Genomic DNA, 22,428 nt, shown 5'->3' on the forward strand with positions numbered 1-22,428 from the left:
AGGCTGCTGTGGGTTGGTGTAAGCTGTGAGCCTGTGGCGGAGCTCCCGGCATGGTATCTGCCCAGCCGCTTCAACTACATGTTGCTCTGAGGAGTCATGGCAATGCCCTTTTTTGGTGTTGTGTAAACTGCCTACTTACATTCAGAGTGTGAATTGCACATTTCACTACTGCTAGGTTCTGTTGTAAAACCTGGTGGGATGCCATCCTGCGACGGTCATGTTGGGAAACCCTCGGTGGTGTAGATGTTTACAGGGCCATCAGTTTGGAGCTCAGGTATGGCCGAATCTTCTCATTTCCAAGAGCAGCAGACAGGAGCACCCTCTTGTCACTCCACGCGTGCACAATTCTGAGGCTACATTTCTCTCTGATTGCAACACACCTTCAGTCAGTGCACTTCTAGCTCCATTCCGTTTTAAAGAGTTGGTTTTTTAGACTTTAGTTGTCCAGTTTTGAAAAACTTCTTTAATTCCCGTAATTCCTGGGGCTTCAAACTCTGATCCACCCCTGGGGTCAATTTATAGCTCAGAGGAGACACGATGTAACCATTTTGGTAAAGACAGATTCTCTTGCAGAACTCAAAGGTGCCAAACATAACTCCAAAATATGGAACTATCTGTTTAAAAAGAAAATGAAAATCATGTTAAAATCTTAAAAGAAAACATCAATGCGTCTGCAATCGACTTGGATCAGGGTAAACTAAGATAAAGGCTGTAGACAATACAACATGGTCATTCTTTTTTGGAATCAGGGAAGATGGCAAAATGCAAGCTGGCCCAGTGAAGACTGGGGAGAGGAATGGCAGAACCATTGAAGGGCATGCCCTGGGGAAGCCTGGGTCTGGGTTGATATGCATGTAGGCAGTCTGACACTGCCTGTCAACATATGCTTGTCCTTTTTTTTGGCTGTGCCTCGCGGCTTGCAGGATCTTAGTTCCCCAACCAAGGATCAAACTTGGGCCCAGCAGTGAAAGCACCGAGTCCTAACCACTGGACAGCTAGGGAATTCCCAATATGTGCTTGTCTTGATTGGAATCAGGAATCACTTTGCATCAAGGTTAGTCCAAGGTTAGTCCACAGTTCTTAACTTTTTTTTTTTTTTTGGTTATGGAGTTCTTTGGGAAAATAATGAAAGTTATGGATCCTCTCTGCAGAGGGATGCACAGATGCCCATATAGACACATTTTTGCATACAATTTTAGGACAGGGGGTTTAAGTTCCCTTTGGAGTCCATGAACCTACATGTTGGGAACCTTTACACTAAATGCTCAGCTCCTCTGGGATGGGGTGTCAGATGCCCCAACACTGCACAGGGTCTCCACTCTCCAGGGCTGACAACCAGCCTGCATTGTGCTAGAGGAGTTGTTTCCAGGCAAACTGTAGGGGGAGCATCAAAGGCACAGAACAGGGTAGAAGTGAAAGAGGCAGACAAGCAGTAGACTCACCACTCCTCTCACCTTCAGTAAGTTGGCTGCCAATCCATTCCAGAGCCCCAGGACCCCTTGGGCTTTCACTATCTGCCGGAAGCAGTCCACTGCTCCTGAGAAATGGACATCTACTCCTCCACAGTGGGGAAGGTAGGAGCTCTGAGCCTGGCAGGAAACAGAAGATGGGATGAGGTGATTTAGTCACTGGGAAATAATGGTTCTAGTCAAGTAGTCAAGGTCTCAAGTCTGGGCTCTGGATGCAATGTCCTGGCCAAGATGATGATAAAGAATGGCTGCCACAGGGCTCTACCTGTTGCGTGGGCTTAGAATGAATATTAACATGCAGTAAAGCCATGACACCCCATTCACATATTTGTGGCTATTTTTTCTTGGAAGGAAGCAGCCATTTGGGATGGACTCAACTTCACACTTAACATTGCCTCCCAAACTATGCCCGTTGGATGCAGTAGACACCTCTCAGGCCCTTCATCTTTTCTTAAGTGCCTTCTGTTTCCTTGTCTTAACCGATTCCTCCTCTGTGAAGTTCTCAAGTGGGCGCTGCTCATCTCCCCACATCACAGATGTCCCAGGCTGGGGACATTCTTCCAGCTCCCTCTTTCTGTTCCCAGACCCTGACTCTGCTGCTCTCATGCCGAAAGCTCTCAGCTGGGGCTCGTGCCACTGAACCACAATCCTGGTCCCTGCTCTCAGCTACTGGCCTCCTGGCCACTCTTTCACATTCACTGAGGCCTGTGACACCTGGTAGCTGCCCATCTTCCAGACTCACTTCAGCATCTGTAGTCACAAGCCTTCCCATACCTAGTTTCTGGACCTCGGCTTCAGTGATCCTCACCTCTACACCCCTTTGGCCACCCCATGGATTTCATCATCACCCCCAGTACCATCCTGACTGACCACCAAAATGCCCCATCTTTGAAAGTAACTTTTTTGTCCTTTAGAAAAACAATTTTACGATCAGATGAAATAACTTTTCACTATACCATCTATATGCAAATGGACTCTATTTGTTCACTGTGAGGGGGACAGCCCCTCATAGCTGGCTTTCAGAAATGGTGACAAGTTTACCTCAAGCTACGCACCGACTTTGGTTCGTTTCTGAAATGTCTAGCTGAGGCTAGTATAGCATTTTATTGCAATGAAATCAAGCCCTTCCATGTGGGAGAGGCAGTAGAGTATAAGAGTCGGAAAAGCATAAACTCTGGAGTCGGACAGGCTGGGTTCTAGCCCATGGCTGCCCCACTTGCTTACTGGCCATGTGACCCTGGGCAACTCACCTAACCTTTTTGAGACTCAGTTTCGTTATTTGGAAAATAAGAATAGTATCTGCTGTGAGAATGAATGAGATGTGCCTGCAAAGCACTCAGCAGTGTCAGGCACATGGAAAGGATCAATAAATATGAGCTAGTGCTGCTATTACTATTATGTAGAAATTATTCTAAATATCAATCAAATCCCTCACCTGACCTATTAGTCCTGTCTCCACTTCTGAACTGCTCGGACCAGTGTCCTCGTCCATCCAGCTGCCCCGCTCCCTGATGCCTCTTTTTTTTTTTTTGCGGTACGCAGGCCTCTCACTGTTGTGGCCTCTCCCGTTGCAGAGCACAGGCTCCGGACGCGCAGGCTCAGCGGCCATGGCTCACGGGCCCAGCCGCTTTGCGGCATGTGGGATCCTCCCGGACCGGGACACGAACCAGCGTCCCCTGCATCGGCAGGCGGACTCTCAACCACTGCGCCACCAGGGAAGCCCCTCCCTGATGCCTCTTAACCGCCATCGTTCAGATCACTAACCCCTCTAGTCACATGCCCTCTCCCTTGTCTCCCAGGCCACCAGTTCCCTGCTGGCTTCACGGTCCTCTTTTTTTGTCCTCCCAGCACTTCTTTTTGTTCCTAGTCTCGAAATCCTTTGTCTTTCAGCTGATCTCCATGCCCCCCTCCCCACCAACCCCTCCTCTGCTCCAAGCCGCTGAACATGAATCCACAAAGGGGCAGGTCTGTGCCACCAAAGCTTTGAGGTCTCTAACCTCTGCTGGATCCTCATACTGCAGAGCGAGCCCTGGAAGCATCCTTTCCCATTCCTCACAGTGGCTCTTCCCAACCTTACCGCATCCCTCAACGCCCCGCATGCCACACTGTGTCCTCCGCCCTAGACAGGCGACCCTGCCTCCCAGTTCATAGGGAAAATAGATCATCTTTTCTTCCCACTGGTGCCCTGGATCTCACACCTTTGAATTCCTCTTGGGCACCCTTCCCAAGAGACCTGATTTTCCCCCCTAGCAGAGGAATAAACTCAAGTCCCTCCCAAATTAAAAATGACCCCTTCCTCCAATCTTTGTCCTATAGACACTGCCCAATCTCATTCCCAAAGTAACATACAGTAAAGTTACCTTGTTTCGGTGTAGAGTTAGTTATATGAGTTTTAACGCATGTATAGATCTGTGTGACCACCCTCACAATCAGGATACAGAACTGCTCCATCAGCCCCCAGAATGCTCCAGTGCTGCCCCTTTATGATCAACGTCACCCCCAGCCCTGGGTAGCCACTGATCTGTTCTGTCCCTATAGTTTTGCCCTCTGAGAATGTCATATAAATGGAAACATACAGCATGTAACTTTTTTGAGACGGGCTTCTTTCACTCAGCACAATGCCTTTGAGAGTCACCATGCTGCGTTCATCACTAGTTTCCTCTTTATTGCTGAGTCGTATTGCATCGTGTGGATGTTTGGTTATCCATTCACCTGCTGAGGCACAACCCTTCCCACCTCCCCACTCACTGCTCTACCCACTCCCTGTGGCATCTGTCTCCATGACTTCACTGAACTGATTCTGACCAGACCTATATCTTTTCCCTGCCTTTTAATAGTTGGTGTAATTATTTACTTTCTTTACTGGTCTGCTCCTACCCCCAACTAGAAGTTCAGCTCTGTAGGAAAAGGGATTTCTGTCCTCCATCAGGGCGAAGGGTGAACTTTGGGGTTTGGCCTTCCCTTTGAGGTACAGTAACAACCAAGCACAGACCAGAGTATGAGAAACAGGATATGAAATGAACAAGCTGAGTCTCCAGCCTGGAGTTACAGGAACCAAAATGGTCAGGGGACTTTGGCGAATGTCTTATTTTAAAGCATTTACCTTAGCACTGTTCCGACTCGGCCTCCTTCCCTTCTTGCCCCATCGAGAAAGAACTGCTGTCAAACAGATATTAAGCCTCCTTTCCCTTAGAAAGAATCAGCCTAATCACAAGATTTGAAGCTCCTCCTGCTACTGTAAGACTGAAATATTGAAAAACGGAGATTGTGTTCATGTAGGAAATTAACTGTCTTATTCTGCTATGAGATAATATTATTGATTTATTTTCTGCCAGTTTCCAGTAAAACTGCAAAAAGCCCCCAGTCATGAGTCAAGGTAATAATTTTGCAACCTGAGACCCCCTACCACAACTAAAACAGAAGACACTAATCAAGTGTCTAACTCCTGTATAACTCATATACGTGAGTTATATGACAGGTCAGTTATAATCAATTTGTGATGAATCGGGGGCCATCTGTAGTCAATCTTAGGACCCTAACAATCTTCCAAATGTCTTTCCTTCACTCCACCTTCACCGCCAAGCCACCATCAGTGCTCACATGGACCACCGCAGCAGCTTCCTTAGTAGTCTCCTTGGGACATAAAAAGTTTGAAACTCCTTGCCCTCCCTCTCTATAGAGCGGCTAGAGTGATTAAAAAAAATCAACGCATTTTATTCACCTGCTTAAAATATTTTAATGGCTTTATTAAAGCCACTTAGGATAAAATATAAATTTCTTACTGTTGTCTGTAAGCTGCAGTGGTAATATAGTGGTAAATATTTAACAACTGGTTCTGTGGGCGGGGGAAGCCCTGAGTTGTAGCATTTGCTGACCTCAATGGTGTAAATACTCCCACCGTGGCAGATTGCAGGCTACCAACCGTGAGGTCAACCGGCTCCCAAATTTGCTGCAATTTAATAATCAGCTCTCCTGAGCCAGTAGGAGATGGCTGTAGCACATGACTCAAAGGCTCAGGCCCTGAGTGACCTGCCCCCGTACATATTTTCAGTTTCATTTTGTGTCACTCTCTTTGCTCACATACTACACTTCAGCTGCACTGGCCTTCTTTCTGTTCTCCTCTGCCCGCCTCTCTCCTCTGAGCCACAGGATCGTGTAACCAACTATCTACTTGACATCTCCACTCGAAAGTCTAACAAACACCTCAAACTTTATATGTCCTGCTCAGAACTCCACCCCAGCGCTGACTGTCTCTAGTTGTCCTCATGTCAGGACATGGCACCGCCATTGACCTATTTGATCAGGCCCCAAACTGGAGTCACCCTTAAGTTCTCTTCATCTCTCACCTTCTGCTATCTCATCTCTCACCAGCTAGTTCCAGTGCTCCAAATGTATCCCAAATCTGTCCACTTTTCTTTCTTCCCACTATCATCACCCTTGTCCAAGCCACATCATCTTTCACCTTCACCACAACCGCTGCTAGCTCGTCTACTTGCCCTTATTCCCCACAGAGCGGCCAGGGTGATCTGATCTGGTTACTCCTTGACTTCAACTCTTCAGGGTGCCCCTGTTGCCCTCAGAATGAAGTCCAGACTCTTTCATCTGGCTTACCAGGCCCTCCATGACCTGGTCTCTGCCTGCTTCTCAGGCTGATCTCTTGTTCCTTCCTGCATTACATTCTATGCTTCAGACACTTTTCAGCTCCACTGCCAGTACCTCTCATCTCTCTTGAGTGACGACCAGACTTTGCTTACCCATCCCTCCATCTCCAGTCTCTGCCCTCTCCAATCCATCCTGCACACAGCAGCCAGGTACCACTCAAAATTCATCAGATGCTGTCATTGCTTTGCTTTGAAACCTTCACCAACCCCCAATTTTCCAAAGAAAGACTTCCAGAAGGAGTGTTTTCCAAAGAAAACAGAATTCGAAACTCTCTACAGTTTGGCCCCCACCTGTCTTCCCAGTATCATTTCCCACTATCACCCCGTGATGGTTAGTTTCATGTGTCAACTTGGCTAGGCCGCCGTCAGTACCCAGTTATTTGGTAAATACCAGTCTGGATGTTACTGTAAAGGTATTTTGTAGATGAGATTAACATTTAAATCACTAGACTTTGTTAATTTGATAAATTAGGAGTTTGGGATTAACATATACATACTACTGTATATAAAATAGATAATCAACAAGAAGCTATACTCAATATTTTGTAATAACCTATAAGGAAAAAGAATCTGAAAAAGAAGATATATAAAACAGAATCACTTTGTTGTACACCTGAAACTAACACAACATTGTAAATCAGCTATATTTCAATTAAAAAAAAAGAATCACTAGACTTTGAGTAAAGCAAATTACCCTTCATAATGTGGGTGGGCCTCATCCAGTTAGTTGAAGGCCTTAAGAGGCAAAAAGACTGAGGTGCCCGGAGAAAGAGGGAATTCTGCCTGCAGTCTGCCTTTGGACTTAAACTGCAACATCTCCAGTCTGCTGGCCTACCATGCGGATTTCAGACGTGAGCCAAGTAAAATCCATCTCTCTCTCTCTCTCTCTCTCTCTCTCTCTCCATATATACATCCTATGGGTTCTGTTTCTCTGGAGAACCTTGACTAATACCTACCCCCACCCCAGGAACCCTACATCCAGTCATACCCATTACCTCCTGAACATTACGTATACTTTTTCTGATGGGCAAAATTCTCCTCACCCAGGTCCAGGTCAGATGCCACCTCATCTTGAAACTTCTTGATGCTGTGATTGGAACTGCTTGTTTCCTTGCTCCCTCTTCCTTTGTCTCCTTCCCTCCTTTTCTTGAAATTTACCTCTCTCTGTGTTTTTTTGTTTTTTTGTTTGTTTTTTGGCTGTGCCATGCAGCATGCAGGATCTCAGTTCCCCGTCCAGGGATCAAACCCATGCCCCCTGCAGTGGAAGTGCAGAGTCCTAACCACTGGACCGCCAGGGAAGTCCCTGTTTTTTTTTTAAAAAAAACACTTTTCATTGTGGAAAATATCAAACATATACAAAAGTGGAGAGGCTAGTAAAATGAATGGAAAGTCCCACCGCCCAGCTTCAACAATTAGCAGTGTATTGACAATCTTTTTTCATCTCTATCCCTTGCAAGACATAATTTTAATTTATCTGTTTAATTTAAATTTAGTTATGTTCCTCGAAAATACAATGGCTTCTTCTCTAAAATATAAAATAAAGTATATTACATATATAGAAATATATAATACCATTACCACACCTATGATATTTCCTTAATATCATCATGTATCTAATCAGTGTTCACATTTCCTTGATTGCCTTATAATTAGTTTATAGTTTCTTTGTTTGAATCGAGGTTCTTTTCCTGTTTTGTGCTCCCTTAGTTATTGGTTAGACCTCTGCTGTGGTCCAGGCTACCTAGTATGAGTTATCTGGGTGCAATTTCTGGGCTGGCAGCCAGCAAGCTCATGGGAGCAGGCACTAGGCCTTCCTCACTGTCCTAGCTCTTTGGGGTCTAATACCCTTCATTGCACATACTGGGCGCTCATTAAATGTCAAACAAAATTCCCCTTAATATCAGTGTCACTAGTAGTTTTTCCCAAATACAACTGTTTACCCGTGACCAGGCTCAAGTAAGCCACATGGATGGCCATGAAGTAAAATAATGGCCAATATTTACAGAGGTGTTAGGTGCCAGGCGTTACACTGAGCATTTGACACGTACCAGCTCGTTCAATCCTCACAGAAGCCCCATGCAATAGGGAGCATTATCTTATTAGCCCAAGTTTATAGATGGCAAAATGGAGCCCGAGAAAGGATAAATCTCCCAAATCACAGACTGTCTGAGAAAAAGCATCAACCTGAATTTGGGTCTGTTCGACTCAGATTCAAGCTCTACCCCACTAAGCTACACTGTTTCCTGATGCCCAGGACTGAGATGACTACCTCAGCCCTCGACAGACTCGTTTCCACACATCGTCCTTGGATGTGAGTGCCACATGCACACCAAATGAATTCTTTATGCTAAGACTGCAGCTCATGGTGTGGTATGAATAAATGCCTCTGCAAGTGTCATACTAAACAGATACCCAGATCACAAAGGCAAACCATATTGCTGGTTGCCCCTTGGACTAAATGTCTGTGCACCCCCGAAGTTCATGTGTTGAAGCCCTAACCCCCACTGTGATGGTATTTGGAGGTGAGGGCCTCTGGGAGGTGATTAGGTCATGAGGGTGGAGCTTTCATGAGTGGGATTTGTGCCCTTATAAGGAGACACACAAGAGAGATAATGTCTCTCACTCCACGATGGGGGAAACACAGCAAAAAAGTGGCCATTTGCAAACTGGAAGTGGGTTCTCACCAGACACCAAATCTGCTGGCATCTTGATCTTGGACTTCCCAGCCTCCAGAACTGTGAGAAATAAGTGCTTGTTGTTTAAGCCAGCAAGTCTATGGATTTCTGTTACAGCAGCTCCAACTAAAATACCCCCAAAGAAAGAAGGAATGGTAAGGCTACACAGCAGTGCTTTTCAACCTTTAGCTGCATGTTAGATGAAACAGGGAAGCTTTTCAAAACCATCAGTGATTGGCATCCACCCCCAGAGACTGAGATTTAACTGACCTAGGGTGAGGTCTGGACGTCAGCATTTTTGGCAAGCTCCTCACATGAGTCTGATATGCAGACAGGTTGAGGATCACTGGTGTAGGCCCTCCGTAGCACAAGGCAGCTCTGGCTGAGACCTGAGCCCATCAATCTGCTGCTGACAGTGAGAATGCCTGGGGAAAGCACACGGGTCCTGAGGCCAGACTGCTTAGATGGAGACCTCACTTTGCCACTTACTAGCTCTGGGACTTTGAGCAAATGCCTCAATCTTCCTGAACCTCAATTTCCTCATCTGTAAAATGGGACAATAATAATAACACCTACCTTATAGGATTGTTGTCAAGATTAAATGAAACATATGTAAGGTGCTTAGAACAGCATTTGACATATAGTAACCACCATTAACATTACTATTTAGTATTTAAACTTGGAGAAGAGGGAATTCCCTGGTGGTCCAGTGGTTAGGACTCTGCGCTTTCACTGCCGAGAGTGCAGGTTTGATCCCTGGTCAGGAAACTAAGATCCCATAAGCTGCTCAGCATGGCCAAATAAAAAAAAAATCCCCAACCCCCCAAAAAAATTAAAAACCAAAACTTGGAGAAAAGTATACTGAAGACTAAACCAACCCAGTAGACTAGAACGCTAGACCGCCATTTGCCCGAACCGTATCTTCCTAGCAAAGACACACAAAACATGTCAGGTTACTAGCTACAAGGCTCTGAAGTTAAATCCTCCCTCCACACAAACCCAGGCAACTATCCCATGGCGTCTAGTTCAGATCTGCAGCTGCCAGGTGGGCATGCAGCACTCTGCAGCAGACATCTGAGAAAGCCGGGTCCTAGTCCTGGCTCTGCCACTATCTGCATAACCTTGACCAAGTCCTTTAGTTCACTGAACCTTAGTTTCCTCACACGTCAGGTAAGGAGACTGGAACTAAATGAACTTGAAGGCCCTTTCTTGCTCCTCTAATCCATGCTGTTGGTCCCACTCAAGGCTCCTTCCTGCCCCCAGGACTTCAAATCTGCTGTTCCCTCTGCCTAGCTAAGTCTCTCTTACTAATCAGACTAAACAGCACTTCTTCCGAGAAGTCTTCCCAGATCTCCAGCCTAAGTCAGGAGCCTAGTAAACACTTTTGGTCACCCTGTACTTCTCTTTCCTGGCACGTGACACAGTTTGTAATGATTTAGTGTATAATTATTTCTTTCATGTCTCCCCCACCTCACAGACTATAAATACCATGAGGGCAGTGACCATGTCTATCTATCTTGTATGTGGTTTTAGCCCCCAAATCTACCAATATGCCAGGCATCCAGTATGTGCTTAATACATACTGAAGAAAAGGAGGAACGAACTTGCAGTTGATGGAAATGAAAGGTAAATGCTTCAAAGCAATGTGCTCGATTGTTTCTGTGATAAACTCCATAGAGGCCTTCCAAAAGAGGCAACATTCTAGGTTGTTCATTCTTTCCATGAGTTCTGAAATAATTAAACAATATTTATGAAGATGTAAAACTCATATACCCTTGACCAAAGCAATCCTATTTCTAGGAAACTATCCTACAGATATATTTGCCCCTGTGGGAAATGATGTGTTACGAGGATTTTTGTTGCAGCATTGTTAGTAACAGCATCAAGTTGGAAATAATCTAAATGTCCATCAATGGGGGCTAGTTAAAGAAACAGTACATCAGACTATGGAATGCTATGTCACCATTTAAAAGTATGTGGCAGCTCCATCTGGACTGATAAGGTGACATCTCCAAGATACATTTTTAGGTGAAAAAAACAGTGCAAAAGAGTGTATGTAGCATGCTTCTGATTATCTAAAAACAAAAAGAACATAAATGTGCACGTGTATGTGTATCTCTGCACAGACCACCTTTGGAACGACCAGGTAAGAAACTGGAAACAACCAGTGTTTTCTCTGCAGTGAACTGGGAGTCCCAGGGACAAAGGTTGGGGAAGGCTTACTTTTCAATGGACACTCTTTGTACCTTTTGGATTTTGTATCATATGCATATGTTACCTATGCAAAAGGTAGAATATTAATTTTAAAAGAGCATTAATTAAGACAATGAGAAGACAAACCACAGACTAGGAGAAAATATTGGCGAAAGTCGTATCTGATAAAGGACCGTTATCCAAAACATACAAAGAACTCTTAAAACTCAACAATAAGAAAACAAACAACCCAATTACCACTACACACCAATTAGAATGGCCAAAATCCAGAACACTGATAGCAACAAATGCTGGTGAGGATGTGGAGAGACAGGAACTCTCATTCATTGCTGGTGGGAATGCAAAATGGTACAGTTACTTTGGAAGGCAGTTTGGTGGTTTCTTACAAAACGAAATATATTCTTACCATAGGAGCCAGCAATTGTACTGATTAGATTAGATCTTAGTATTTACCTAAAGGAGGTAAAAAAAACCTTATGTCCTCACAAAAACCTGCACATGGATGTTTAAAGCAGCTTTATCTATCATTGCCAAAGCTTAGAAGCAACAAGATGTCCTTCAGTATGTGAATGGATAAATAAACTGTGGTATCAGACAATGAAATATCATTAAGCATGAAAAAGAAATGAGCTACCAAGCCACAAAAAGACACAGAGGAAAGTTAAATGCATACTATCAAGTGAAAGAAGCCAATCTGAAAGTGCTACATACTGTATGATTCCAACTATATGACATTCTGGAAAAGGTAAAATATGAAGACAGTAAAAAGATCAGTGCTTTGGGGGAGAGGATGAATAGGCAGAGCACAAAGGATTTTTAGGGCAGTGAAAGCACCCTGTATACTATAATGATGGATATACATCATTATACATTTGTCCAAACCCATAGAATGTACACCACCAAGAGTGAGCCCTAAGGTCAACTACAGACTTTGGGCGATTCTGATGTGTCAGTGTAGCTTCACGCTTGGTAACAAATGCACCCCTCTGGTGGGGGCTGTGGGTAATGGGGGAGGCCGCGCACGTGTGGGAAGGGGTACGTGGGAAATCTCTGCACCTTCCTCTCAATTTTGCTGTGAACCTAAAACTGCTCCAAAAAAACCCCAAAGTCTTAATTACAAAAAAAAAAAAGCATTTAAAAGGAGAGACCAAAGAAAGACAACAAAAACAAACAAACAAAATGAGAGTCTGCTAGTTGGAGCAAACAGGAGCTCAGAACCTTTCACTTGTTATTTGGAAACAACTTTTATCTTCTGTAGCCATATGGGACGCAACCTGAAGACCAAGTGGTCCACTTCCCAAGCCATCTGAGGACATACATGCGTGGAAGGCAGTTGTGGTAGGAGGCTTTTGTCCTTTGGCAAATCCCCAATAGTCAAACAAGCCAAAAAAAAAAAAAAGCCAATGGTATTGAAGTAAAAGGACCTTTATGTCCTGTGAGCCACATGGCCCAAGTTTCTCTTGGCAGAGCTAGGTCCCCAAGAGTTATCCTCATACAGCCGAGAAGCACTCTGGCTCTGTGGTGGGGACGTCCACAGAAACGGGTGCAGGCAGCTGCCCCCGGCTTGGCAAGCCTACAAGTCACCCCCATCCTGGCCGAGGTGCCCGAGGACCTGCTCGGAAAGCCTGCAATGACATGGGGGATGCGAGTAAATGGACAGCAGGTTAGTATTTTGCTTGGGAAGAGAAGAGAAACAGTTCCCCGATCGGGGGCGGGGGCGGGGAAATCAAAAGTGCAGCTGGGGCAGAAAGCAATTGAGATGCACGCAAGCGAGAGCAGCGGAGGGAGGCCGTGGGAGCGCATGCTGAGCAGCGGCGGCGAAGAGCCAACTTTCAGTGTCACCTTTTTAAATTTAATTTTTAATTTTTTTAATTTTTAGGCTGCACCCCACGGCTTGGGGGATCTTAGTTCCCCGACCAGGGATTGAACCCAGGCCCTCGGCAGTGAAAGCGCGGAGTCCTAACCACTGGACCGCCAGGGAATTCCCTAGTGTCACCTTGATTGGGAGTGAGACTGGGTAGGAAGGGTGCAGGAGAAGATTTGGCGCATGTCAGTTTTCTGCAGGCTGGGAATACAGACATAGGCAGTACCTGCACAGGGTGGCCTCTAGGTAAACGCCTGTTAAATTAACCCAACGAATGAATGATCCACTCCCCTACCACCCCTGATCACCATTGTCTATAGAGACGGAAGATCTGTTGAGGTCTCACAATGCTAGCTCATTTGCGTGTTTACAGCGATCATACGAAACACACAAACACACCTGGCCCGGCTTTTATGGTTCTAATCAGGCCTTCAACGCCATGCGTAGATTCTGAAGAGATGCTTCAAGAACAATAAAAATAGTACCTCGGTTTTATTGAGTATTTATATTGAGTGTTTATCTTGTGCCTGGCTCTGTATCTGCATTAACCCCATTCAGTCTTCTCCATGGGGATATGAGCCAGGCATTAGGCTTCTCCCCGCGTTTTACAATTGAGGAAGATGCGGTTCAGAGAGGCGATGTGGCTTACCCAAGCTCACGGAAAGAGTAAGGGACAGGGATGGCATCCAAAGCCCACACTCTGGACCAATGAGCTAATCTGCCCACGAAAGCTTTAAGATGAACACAGCTGTCAAAAACAAATGAACAGCTCTGTGGGGGAAAGGAGGTAAAAACTGGTGCTGCGTTTCTAAAGCTGGCTTGAGGCCAGCGGAGGGATGGGCAACCCCCAGTGTTCATCTCCTCCTGACAGCAGGAGCCGCAGATGACTGCTCATAGCTGCAGGCCTTTCTTGGCTGACAGAAGGCCTTTTCTGGGACCTTTCTTTCCCTTTCCCCTACCTCTCTCTTCACCCACTCTGGAGGCAGGGGGAAGGGGGACGCCTGTCTTAGCTGCTGTTACTGTTTAGCTGGAGCTCAAAGAAGTCTGCTTAGCAGAGGGTGGCCATTTTGATACCCAGACTTTATCTCTTGGAAGGAGTAAGCCAGCTCAGGTCAAGAGAAAGGGCAGAGTGATTTCACAGTGAGTGGAATTAGGAAGGCTCCTCCCTGCTCCCTCCTTGCCTGCCCTCTAGGGGATAGTCTCCTTTCCATGATCAGCAACTGTCATCCCCAAAGTATTTAGGGCACTCTACACCTTTGGAAAAAACAAAGGGGAGAGTTTTCCTTTCCTTACACCTTAACGATGATGCTCAAACGAAGCCGCCTGGCCTGAGGGATGTCCAGACATCTACCTGGATCTGAAAAGCATACTTTTTTCTCAGAATTGCCAAGGCAATGCTACTGACTTAGGCAGAAGAAGTCAGTCCCCAGAGGGGCCAGCCCCCAGAGCAACATGATGGCAAGGAGTTAAAAATGCAACGAACTAAAAAGGTAAGGTTCCCATCCTCTCTAAGCTCTCTAAGCCCCGAGAGCTTAGAACCCAGCAGCGTTTGTACTTCAGGATCGTTGGGCAAGTTGGCTGTGCTGGGGAAACAGAACTCTATTCGTCCTGACAATAGACACGATGTCAACCAAGAAATGTTGAACTAGGCGGAACATCTGCGACTCGCTTAGCGCTTCCTAGCAGGTGTGATGAGAACAATCCACTTTCCCCTCCTGGGGCTTTGCACCTGCTCTGCTAGGGGCTCGGTGGGCCAGAGGGGCTTTCTTCCCAGTCCGTCCCAGCGGCGTGGCCAGTCTGAGGCAGCCAAAGGTCCACGGCTGCTGAACGTTCTCTGCTTCTCATTGCAACCTGCCGGCTTCAAGCCTTCCATTGTCAGGCTGCCAGTGACCAAAGAAAGCCAGAGGCGCCCACAGCCTGGTTTTCCAAAGGTTTTTTTTTTCTCCAACTTGAGTTAACCATTCCCTGGCCAAAGCCACCCTCGTGCCTGTTTCTGAGCTTGCGCACTACTGTTTCTTTCAACCGAGGTCGTGTGCTCCCAAATCTCAAGGTTAGGTTTCCCTCTCCCTCATCCTCTACTCCCACACCCAGGGCAAGGGAACTGGAAAAAAAAAACCCAATTACCTAGCATCTAGGACCAAGCCCCTATAGTCCTGGTGGATAAAGCTTGGGCCTGAAGGAGAGACCTAGGTTCAATCCCAGCCCCCCGCCCCACTTGCTAGCTAAGTGACTGTTGGGCAAGTTACCCTCTCTGTGCCTCAGTTCCTCACCTAGAAACCAGGAATAATAACAATACTTAATAGGGTCGATAAAGAGGATGGAATGGGAGGATAAACTGCCTGGTCTGTATCACAGGACCAATAAATGGTAGTTATTATCACATTATTACAATTTCTTATTCCCAGGGAAAACTTTCCCTTTGTTACCTCCTCCAGACATATTTTGTCCCCTGACAAAAGCCTCCCCACCAAAGGAGGGCACAGATTTAGACCTGTTCATTCATATCACATTTACTGAAGTCAACAAACTGACGAATACAAGTGCTATGATGCTGATTCATCAGGCACTTCCAGGCACTGTACAAAGCGGTGGGAGGTTGCCATGAAGAGGGGGGTGTACATCAAGACTGTTTTACTCTGTCCTTTTAGCATATTTACTTCTCTTGAAATGGTAACAGCTGTTGGAGCTGCGATACACAACTGGAGAGCTAAGGTAGGGGGTGGGAGATAGTGCACTTTCAGAGCGAGGATTGCAGGCAGTCTGAGACAGGGGACAAGTCGAGGTTTCCCTAGGTCAGCAGGCCGGGGAAAGGGCAGGCTGTTCTTACCTTCAGCAGGGGGTAGGGACGAGCACACAGACTTGGGGCTCACCCAGCAGCAGCTAAGGTTCAATTCTGTACTCACGAGGCAGTGAGATCTCAGAAGCCGGCCCTGAACTTCATTCATTTTTAAACAAGTATCGAGTGCCTGCTACATGAGGCTACGTGCTGTGGGGACATACAAATGTGTAAGACATATGTCCCAAAGGCAAAGAGCTCAAAGTCTAGAAGGAATAATGGACACAGATTACGATACAAGGAAGCATGTGACATGGGCCTGAGAGCTAGAGCGAGAGGGAGCTTTGGGCGTTCAGAATGGGGAGACTTCTTCCTCTTGAGGAGGGGAGAGAAGGCTTCAGGAGGGGGCTCACACAGGGTGGGGATGTGCTGCAGTGGTGGAGAGACGGCAGAAGGTGGGGCACGCGGAGAAATGCTGTGGAAAATAAACCAGCTGGACCAGAGCGCACATACAGGCTAAGAGCATCGTTTAAAAGGGGTTGTTCACCCATAAAGCTTTTGGAACAAAATATGCCCTTGGGGGTGGGGTGGGAGTGACAGTGAAAACAGCATCTGCAGTTATCGGCAGAGCACCCTGTTAGTCAACCTGGATTCTCCTACCCCCGAATCCCCTCCGAGGCCGTGGGGAACACCCCCATTTGTGGTTCTACAGAGGCAAAACACCTGCCTTTATCCATCACGATAGAATAGCTGTTTGAGGGGTAGGAAAAGCCAACTCCTTTATCAAACGAAAGCAACAGATGTGTGCTGTTGTAGGTCAGAAGAGACAGCCACCACGTGGCAGATGTCAGGTGAGATGGAGGTAGATGCCCCAGGCAGAGGGGACAGGAATGTGAAATACACTTATTCTTCAGGGGGATGGGGGAGGAGGGCTAAGATAATTTTGATTGAATTGGAGGCTGGAACAGAGCAGAGGTCAGAAAAAGGCATGTTCTGTTTAGCCCTGGCAGGATTTAACAATTTTTATTTGCCAACATTGAAAAATTGGGATCTTACATAAAAATCTGGATTTCAGGCTCCCTTGAAAAGTGAGCCCACATTTCTAAATGGCATCTATCCTTTGGAGAAGAGGAACTTGCTGCAGCTTCCCCTGGCCCACTTTGTTCCACGTTGCAATTCATACTTAGATGCTGGTCACATTTTGTGAGCACAGTGCAGTTAGCGCTCCAGAATGCTTCTGAAAGCCAGGATGGCTCAGACTGTATCGGAATCCTTATTCTCTAGGGGGTGAGTGTTATGTTACCTGGGTTTCCCTACTTTCTTTTTCCTGTTACTTCCAAGTGCCTGCCGGCATCTGATTTTGCGACTCCTGATATAGGGGGCCTCTGTGCAATGAGCGCGGCAAAGTTGGTAAGGGCAGCCTGCCAGGCCAAGGGGCTCAGCCTTTATTCTCTCAGAGCAATAAAGGACACAACGCAGGCAGATCTTAAGAAAATTCGTCTGGCAGAAGCCTGGGCTGGAGGGGACTGAAATGAATATTGGCCCTGGTGATACGTTACATCTCAGGTTACTCAGTGACTGAGTGTGTGAACTTGGGCAGGCTACAGAACCTCTCAGTGCCTTGATTTTCTCCTCTTTGAAATGGGCTTGATAAGCACAGTGCCCACCTGGCAGATGTACTGCCAGGATTAAATGAGATAATGAGCATAAAGCCCTCAGCACAGTGCCTGGTACATTAGTACCCAATGTTTATGATCAGTTTTAGAGTTAATCCTGAGACCAATTAGAGGATTACTGCAGTAGCCTAGGTATGAGCTGATAAGGTCCTAGATTAGGGCAGGGACAGTGACAAAAAGAAAGACCAACGTGGGACGTTAGGAATGAAGACCCAACTGGGTTCAAGGTTGACTGGGGGAGGGGGAAGGGAAAGAGTCAAAGACAACTTCTGGGTCTGCAGCCTGGGTAGCTGGGGGAATGACAGCACTGAAATGCAGAACCTTGGGAAGACAGTTTGATACATACTTAGAGGTGACCCTGGAGAGGCGACAGCCAAATGGCAGTGTACGGCAAACAGTGAGAAGTGTGGGGCCAGGGCTCGGGAAATGTGGCTCAGGGCTGAGGATGTGGACCTGAGTGGGAGGAGCCACGAGAGGGGCGGGGCGCCCTGGCGGGAGTGCGCAGTTCAGCATCTCAGGCAGGTTCAAGCATCTGTCTGAACAGCTGGGGCCCCCTCTTCACTCAGGGACCGTGCCTCTTCTGCTCAGTCAGCTGTGCCCCTTGGATACTACCTCTGTCCCTCATCTTACGTGCTTTCAGTTCAAATGCTGACCTGGCCTAATCCTGCTTGCCTTGTGAGCCCTAATGGGGTCGAAGTCCCATGGGTAGAAAGCAACAGGCTAACACTTGGTTTTATGTTTAATGAAACGGAGACACCTAATACGGGCTGCAGGGAGGGGGGTCAGGGAGAGTTGTGGGAGACTGAGCTTGTGCCTGGTGCCTCCCTCCTGACCCTCTCAGAAGGCCCACCAGATTCCAAAGCTCCACCTTCTCAGCTGCTCCCCGGATTTTCCGGGCAGCTTATCTTCCTCTTTTTTTTCCACATGAACTGTCCAGAGAACCATTTGCTCAGGACTCCCATGGAGAGCCCACAGACTCGTCAAACTAATTAGTTCCAAGCTCAGGGCCAGGTGTGGGAGAGACAGAAGCGGAAAGGCCGGGTATGTACCCGGAAGAGCTTGAGCTGAAATGTGCTGAAGTGTGGCCAAGGGCATTTCAGGCAGGGTGGTCCTGGGGGCCATGAAAGCGCCCCAGGTATGGGGGCCCCTCACCCTATCTGTGCGCAGGGCTGACTCACCCCCTTCCCAGCAGAAACCATCCCATCAAAACATGCACATGCATAATTTATTTACCTCTCCAGTCTCTAGCATGCCAGCGAGGAGCCGGGGTGAGAAAAAGAAAAAGGAATAAAATGAGTGTAAGCACGGTGAAGGAAGGGCTCAGCTGGTTAAACAAGACTTATGATTACTGTCATTAGTGTTCAAGAGACTTCCAACCTGATGCGGCATTAAACGGACAGATTGTGTGTGTGTATGTGTGTGTCTGGATAAAGCATACATTAGGAGAATGAGACATCCAGACAAAGTGGCCAGTCGGTATGGGGGTTCAGGAAATTCCCTGTCCAGCTTGTTATCCAACAGACACCTGACATTGATTTGCTTCCTGATGGACAGTGTAAGGAGGAAAGCCGATGGAATGCAAATGTTACCATTAAGTTGTTCAGGTCAGAGCAGCCCGGCTGCCCCGCAAAGCTCTCTCCTCATAAATTCTGCGGGCAAACCCTGCCCGCTCCCACAGCGGGCGGCGGGGAGACTGTTATTAAAGCTCTCTCTTCTTGGAGAAGTTGGATTGAATGCTCTGCAGGCACAAACAACAGCCACAATACAATTTACGGTTAGCCTGTTGTTTCTAGGTTCCTTACTCTCCGAACTGAAGATGTATTTTGAGCGGGGATTAGGGGGTTAACTAGTCGGTGATCACCAGCTGCAGGGCTCCCATACCCTCAGGTAGTGCTCAGATAAGCTCCGTTACTGCAGCGACATCTAATGGCCAGAGAAAGCAACGCACGTTTGCATTTTAAAGCAGTCTGTGGTTCTGTTTTGGGGAGTTGATTCTTTTTAAGTAGGCGGGACAAGGTATTAGTGTTTATTAGCTCCTGTAAAATAACACTTTGATCGCAACTGTAAGATTTCGCTTCCCGTATCTTTGGATGACATTTATGTTGTCATTCATAACTGGATGCTGATCATATATTGTGAAAACCATGCAATTGCCTCTTTGGATTTTTTTGTTTTTTTTTTTTTTACAACCATCATGACTTTGCACTTATTTGAAAGCTTCCTGTTGAAGCTCTGTGTATGCATTATGCATAAGGTTTCCATACAAGGGAAAATATGATCAAATTTACCCCCAAATACCCACTTCTAGTGTACAGCAGATTGTTGTGGTAGGTATATAGTCTAGAGTAGAATGTAGTGGTGGCTAGATTACCCCATAAGAGGTCATTGTTCTAGCTCTCAGGTGGAAAAAGGAAAGCTAAAAGTTTACAGAGAAGACTGAAACCTCCACCCTCACATTTAGATGTCAGTGAATTTCATCTGAAACCCTTTGTGATATTGTGATGTATAATAAGAAATACATACTTGGTCTTCGTCCCCATTTCTGGCATAGAGCTCCTATAATCCTTGACATTACCTAAGTGATGAGAGCAATAAAGGTGCCTTGATATTCATAACAAACCCCTTTCAACCAAGTCTGAGTTTATGTTAATGCAGCGACTTTTGGAAAGCACCTAAGGATGGGGCCTGGTTGCCAGTAATCTAGTGAGTCAACTGGTTTCCTGAGTTCTGTGAGACACTCTAGCAAATTAATTGAATCCAAGGATGGGGCTGTGGGAACCTCTAATTTATACTTCAGAAGCACAGGTGACAACCTGGACTTGACATCGGCATTTGAAGTGGGGGGATAGTCTTGTGGGACTGAGCCCTTGACCCGTGAAATCTGATGCTGTCTCCGAGTAGAGAGTGTCCGAGTTGAGTGGAATTGTAGGACACTCAGCTGCCGTTGGAGACTTCCTTGGTGTAGGGAAAAAACCCACACACCGGAGTTGGTCCTAGACTCTACCCTTTCTCACTGACTGCTCCAACCCCCAGGCTCAAAGCCCTGGGTTTGAGCAGGCTTGCTATGGGAAGGAAGTGAGCTCACTAAACCTTGAACTCTGCATAAGGAACACTAAATTATAAGAGGTGCCAGAAAGTGCTGGCAAGACGCCTCTGGCTCTACTATTTCAAAAAGCAATCCTCAAAGCATGGAAGCCAGTGATATAAGCCGCCTTAGTTTCATCCATCTTCTGATGGCCAACCAGCGAGAGCCCATTCTCACTCCTGACAGGAAGATAAATTCCTAGGGCCAGGATGTTAAAAAAAATGAATAAAAAGCTTGTAGTGTATCATGCCTCCTTCCCACTCAACCTCACCCTGGATTTTTTTTTTAAGAAGCTATCTTTTTTAGAAAGAGCGTAATTATCATATGAAGAAATCAACTTTTGTAAGAGTTAACCATATGAAGTTGCCCTCTGGGTATGTCAAAAAGGTAGGATGTTGGCAATGTCATATGGTTCAATGTAAAGAAAGAAGACTGAAGCTATAGGGGAGATATACAGTATTCCTGAATAAAGATAGACTATTTTACATAAATTATTCCAAGTATATAGGTTGAACATAACTCCAGTCATAATCACAAGGTAGTTCTAAAGTTCATCAGGAAGAACAAGTGACTGAGAATAATCAAGGAAATGTTGAAGAGAAGAGTGGTGAGGGGGTAGATGCCCTGTCAGACACTACAAGGTATTACAAAGCTATAGGAATTGAAATAGTGTGGCACTGGCATGAGGACAGACTGACAAATCTACAGCTCAGAATACACAGCCCCAAGACAGACTCTAGAACATATACAAATATCTAGGATGTGGTAAAAGTCGCAGCACGGAGTAGTGCGGAAAAGAGATTATTCCAAAAATAGTGCTTAAACAATTGGTAAACTATTTTTTTTTAAAGTCAGATGATTACCTCACATCATACCTCAGGTAAATTCTAAACAAAGTGATAAGTGTAAAAATTACAACAAAAATATTTAAAGAACTATATAAGTGAAGAGTCATATGATTGTGGGATGGGGTAGGCCTTTTCCACAGAAGAGCAAAGTCAGAAACCAAAAAATAGTAATATATATATATTTGCATAAAAATTTAAAAATATGTATAATAACAACATAAACAGTATTAGAAGCCAACTGTCAAACTGGGAAAAATGCATGCAGTGTATGACAAAGGGCTAATATCTTTAACGTATAAAGACTTCTTACCAATTAGTAAAAAAAGCTGAATAGCCTAGAAAAATAGGCAATGGACACAGAAAATTTACAAAGAAATACAAAGGACAAATTGATATATGAAAAACATGCAATTTGCTTATAATCAATGAAATTCAAATTAAAGTAATGTGTCAGCATTTTCCAGCTATTATTAGGTTCACAAGGATTTAGAAAGTGATAGTCATTACAGTTGATAGGAGTTGAGATGGACCACCCCACTCACTGCTGGTGCAGGCGTAAACTTACAGCCTTTCTGGGGTGCAAACTTCATTAAGAGCCTTAGAATTATTTTTATCTTGTGGCCTGTATTTCTAGGAATACAGCTAAAGGGTGTCATCACAAATGTGAAAAAATACAAGGGCTTTCACTGTGGTGTTATCCTACTGAAGCATTAGAAACAGCCTGAATATTAAAAAACAGAAATTGTTATTTATGGAACGATGGAGCCAGAGATTGAAGTTGTATTGCCACAAACCAAGGAATGCTTAGGGCTACCAGAAGCTGGAAGAGACAAGGAAGAATCCTCCCCCAGAGCCTTCAAAAGGGGCATGGCCCTGCCAACACCTTGATATTAAACTTCTAGCCTCCGGAACTTTGAGAGAATAAATTTGTTTTTTATTTTTTTAACTTATGGCACGTCCATATGGTGGAATACATGTGATAATTAGAAAAGATGCTCTTAATACTTGATGGTCTGAGGCACTATCCATTATAAAATAAGTGAAAATAACAGATATTAATTTTTATATATAGTAGGAATCCAGTTTTGTGAAAAATAACTTTCCATATGCATATATTATATACTTATATTTATGCACACACACATATGCGTACACATATG

At 45.6% G+C, this 22,428-nt stretch overlaps 1 protein-coding gene across 1 annotated transcript in view; it reads right to left on the bottom strand.

Annotated features, from left to right (window-relative positions):
* Positions 1–413: 413 nt before the first annotated feature.
* Positions 414–22,428, bottom strand: part of SLC25A43 (solute carrier family 25 member 43) — a 34,302-nt gene continuing 12,287 nt past the window's right edge. Inside the window, exons 4-5 of the mRNA XM_060138370.1 lie at positions 1,455–1,589; positions 414–614 (exon numbers count right to left, since the gene is read on the bottom strand). Of these exons, the coding sequence (XP_059994353.1) occupies positions 414–614; positions 1,455–1,589 (336 nt within the window). The remainder of the gene's footprint in view (positions 615–1,454; positions 1,590–22,428) is intronic.

This window comes from Lagenorhynchus albirostris, chromosome X (genome assembly GCF_949774975.1).
Source record: "Lagenorhynchus albirostris chromosome X, mLagAlb1.1, whole genome shotgun sequence".
NCBI classification, from domain to species: Eukaryota; Metazoa; Chordata; class Mammalia; order Artiodactyla; family Delphinidae; genus Lagenorhynchus; species Lagenorhynchus albirostris.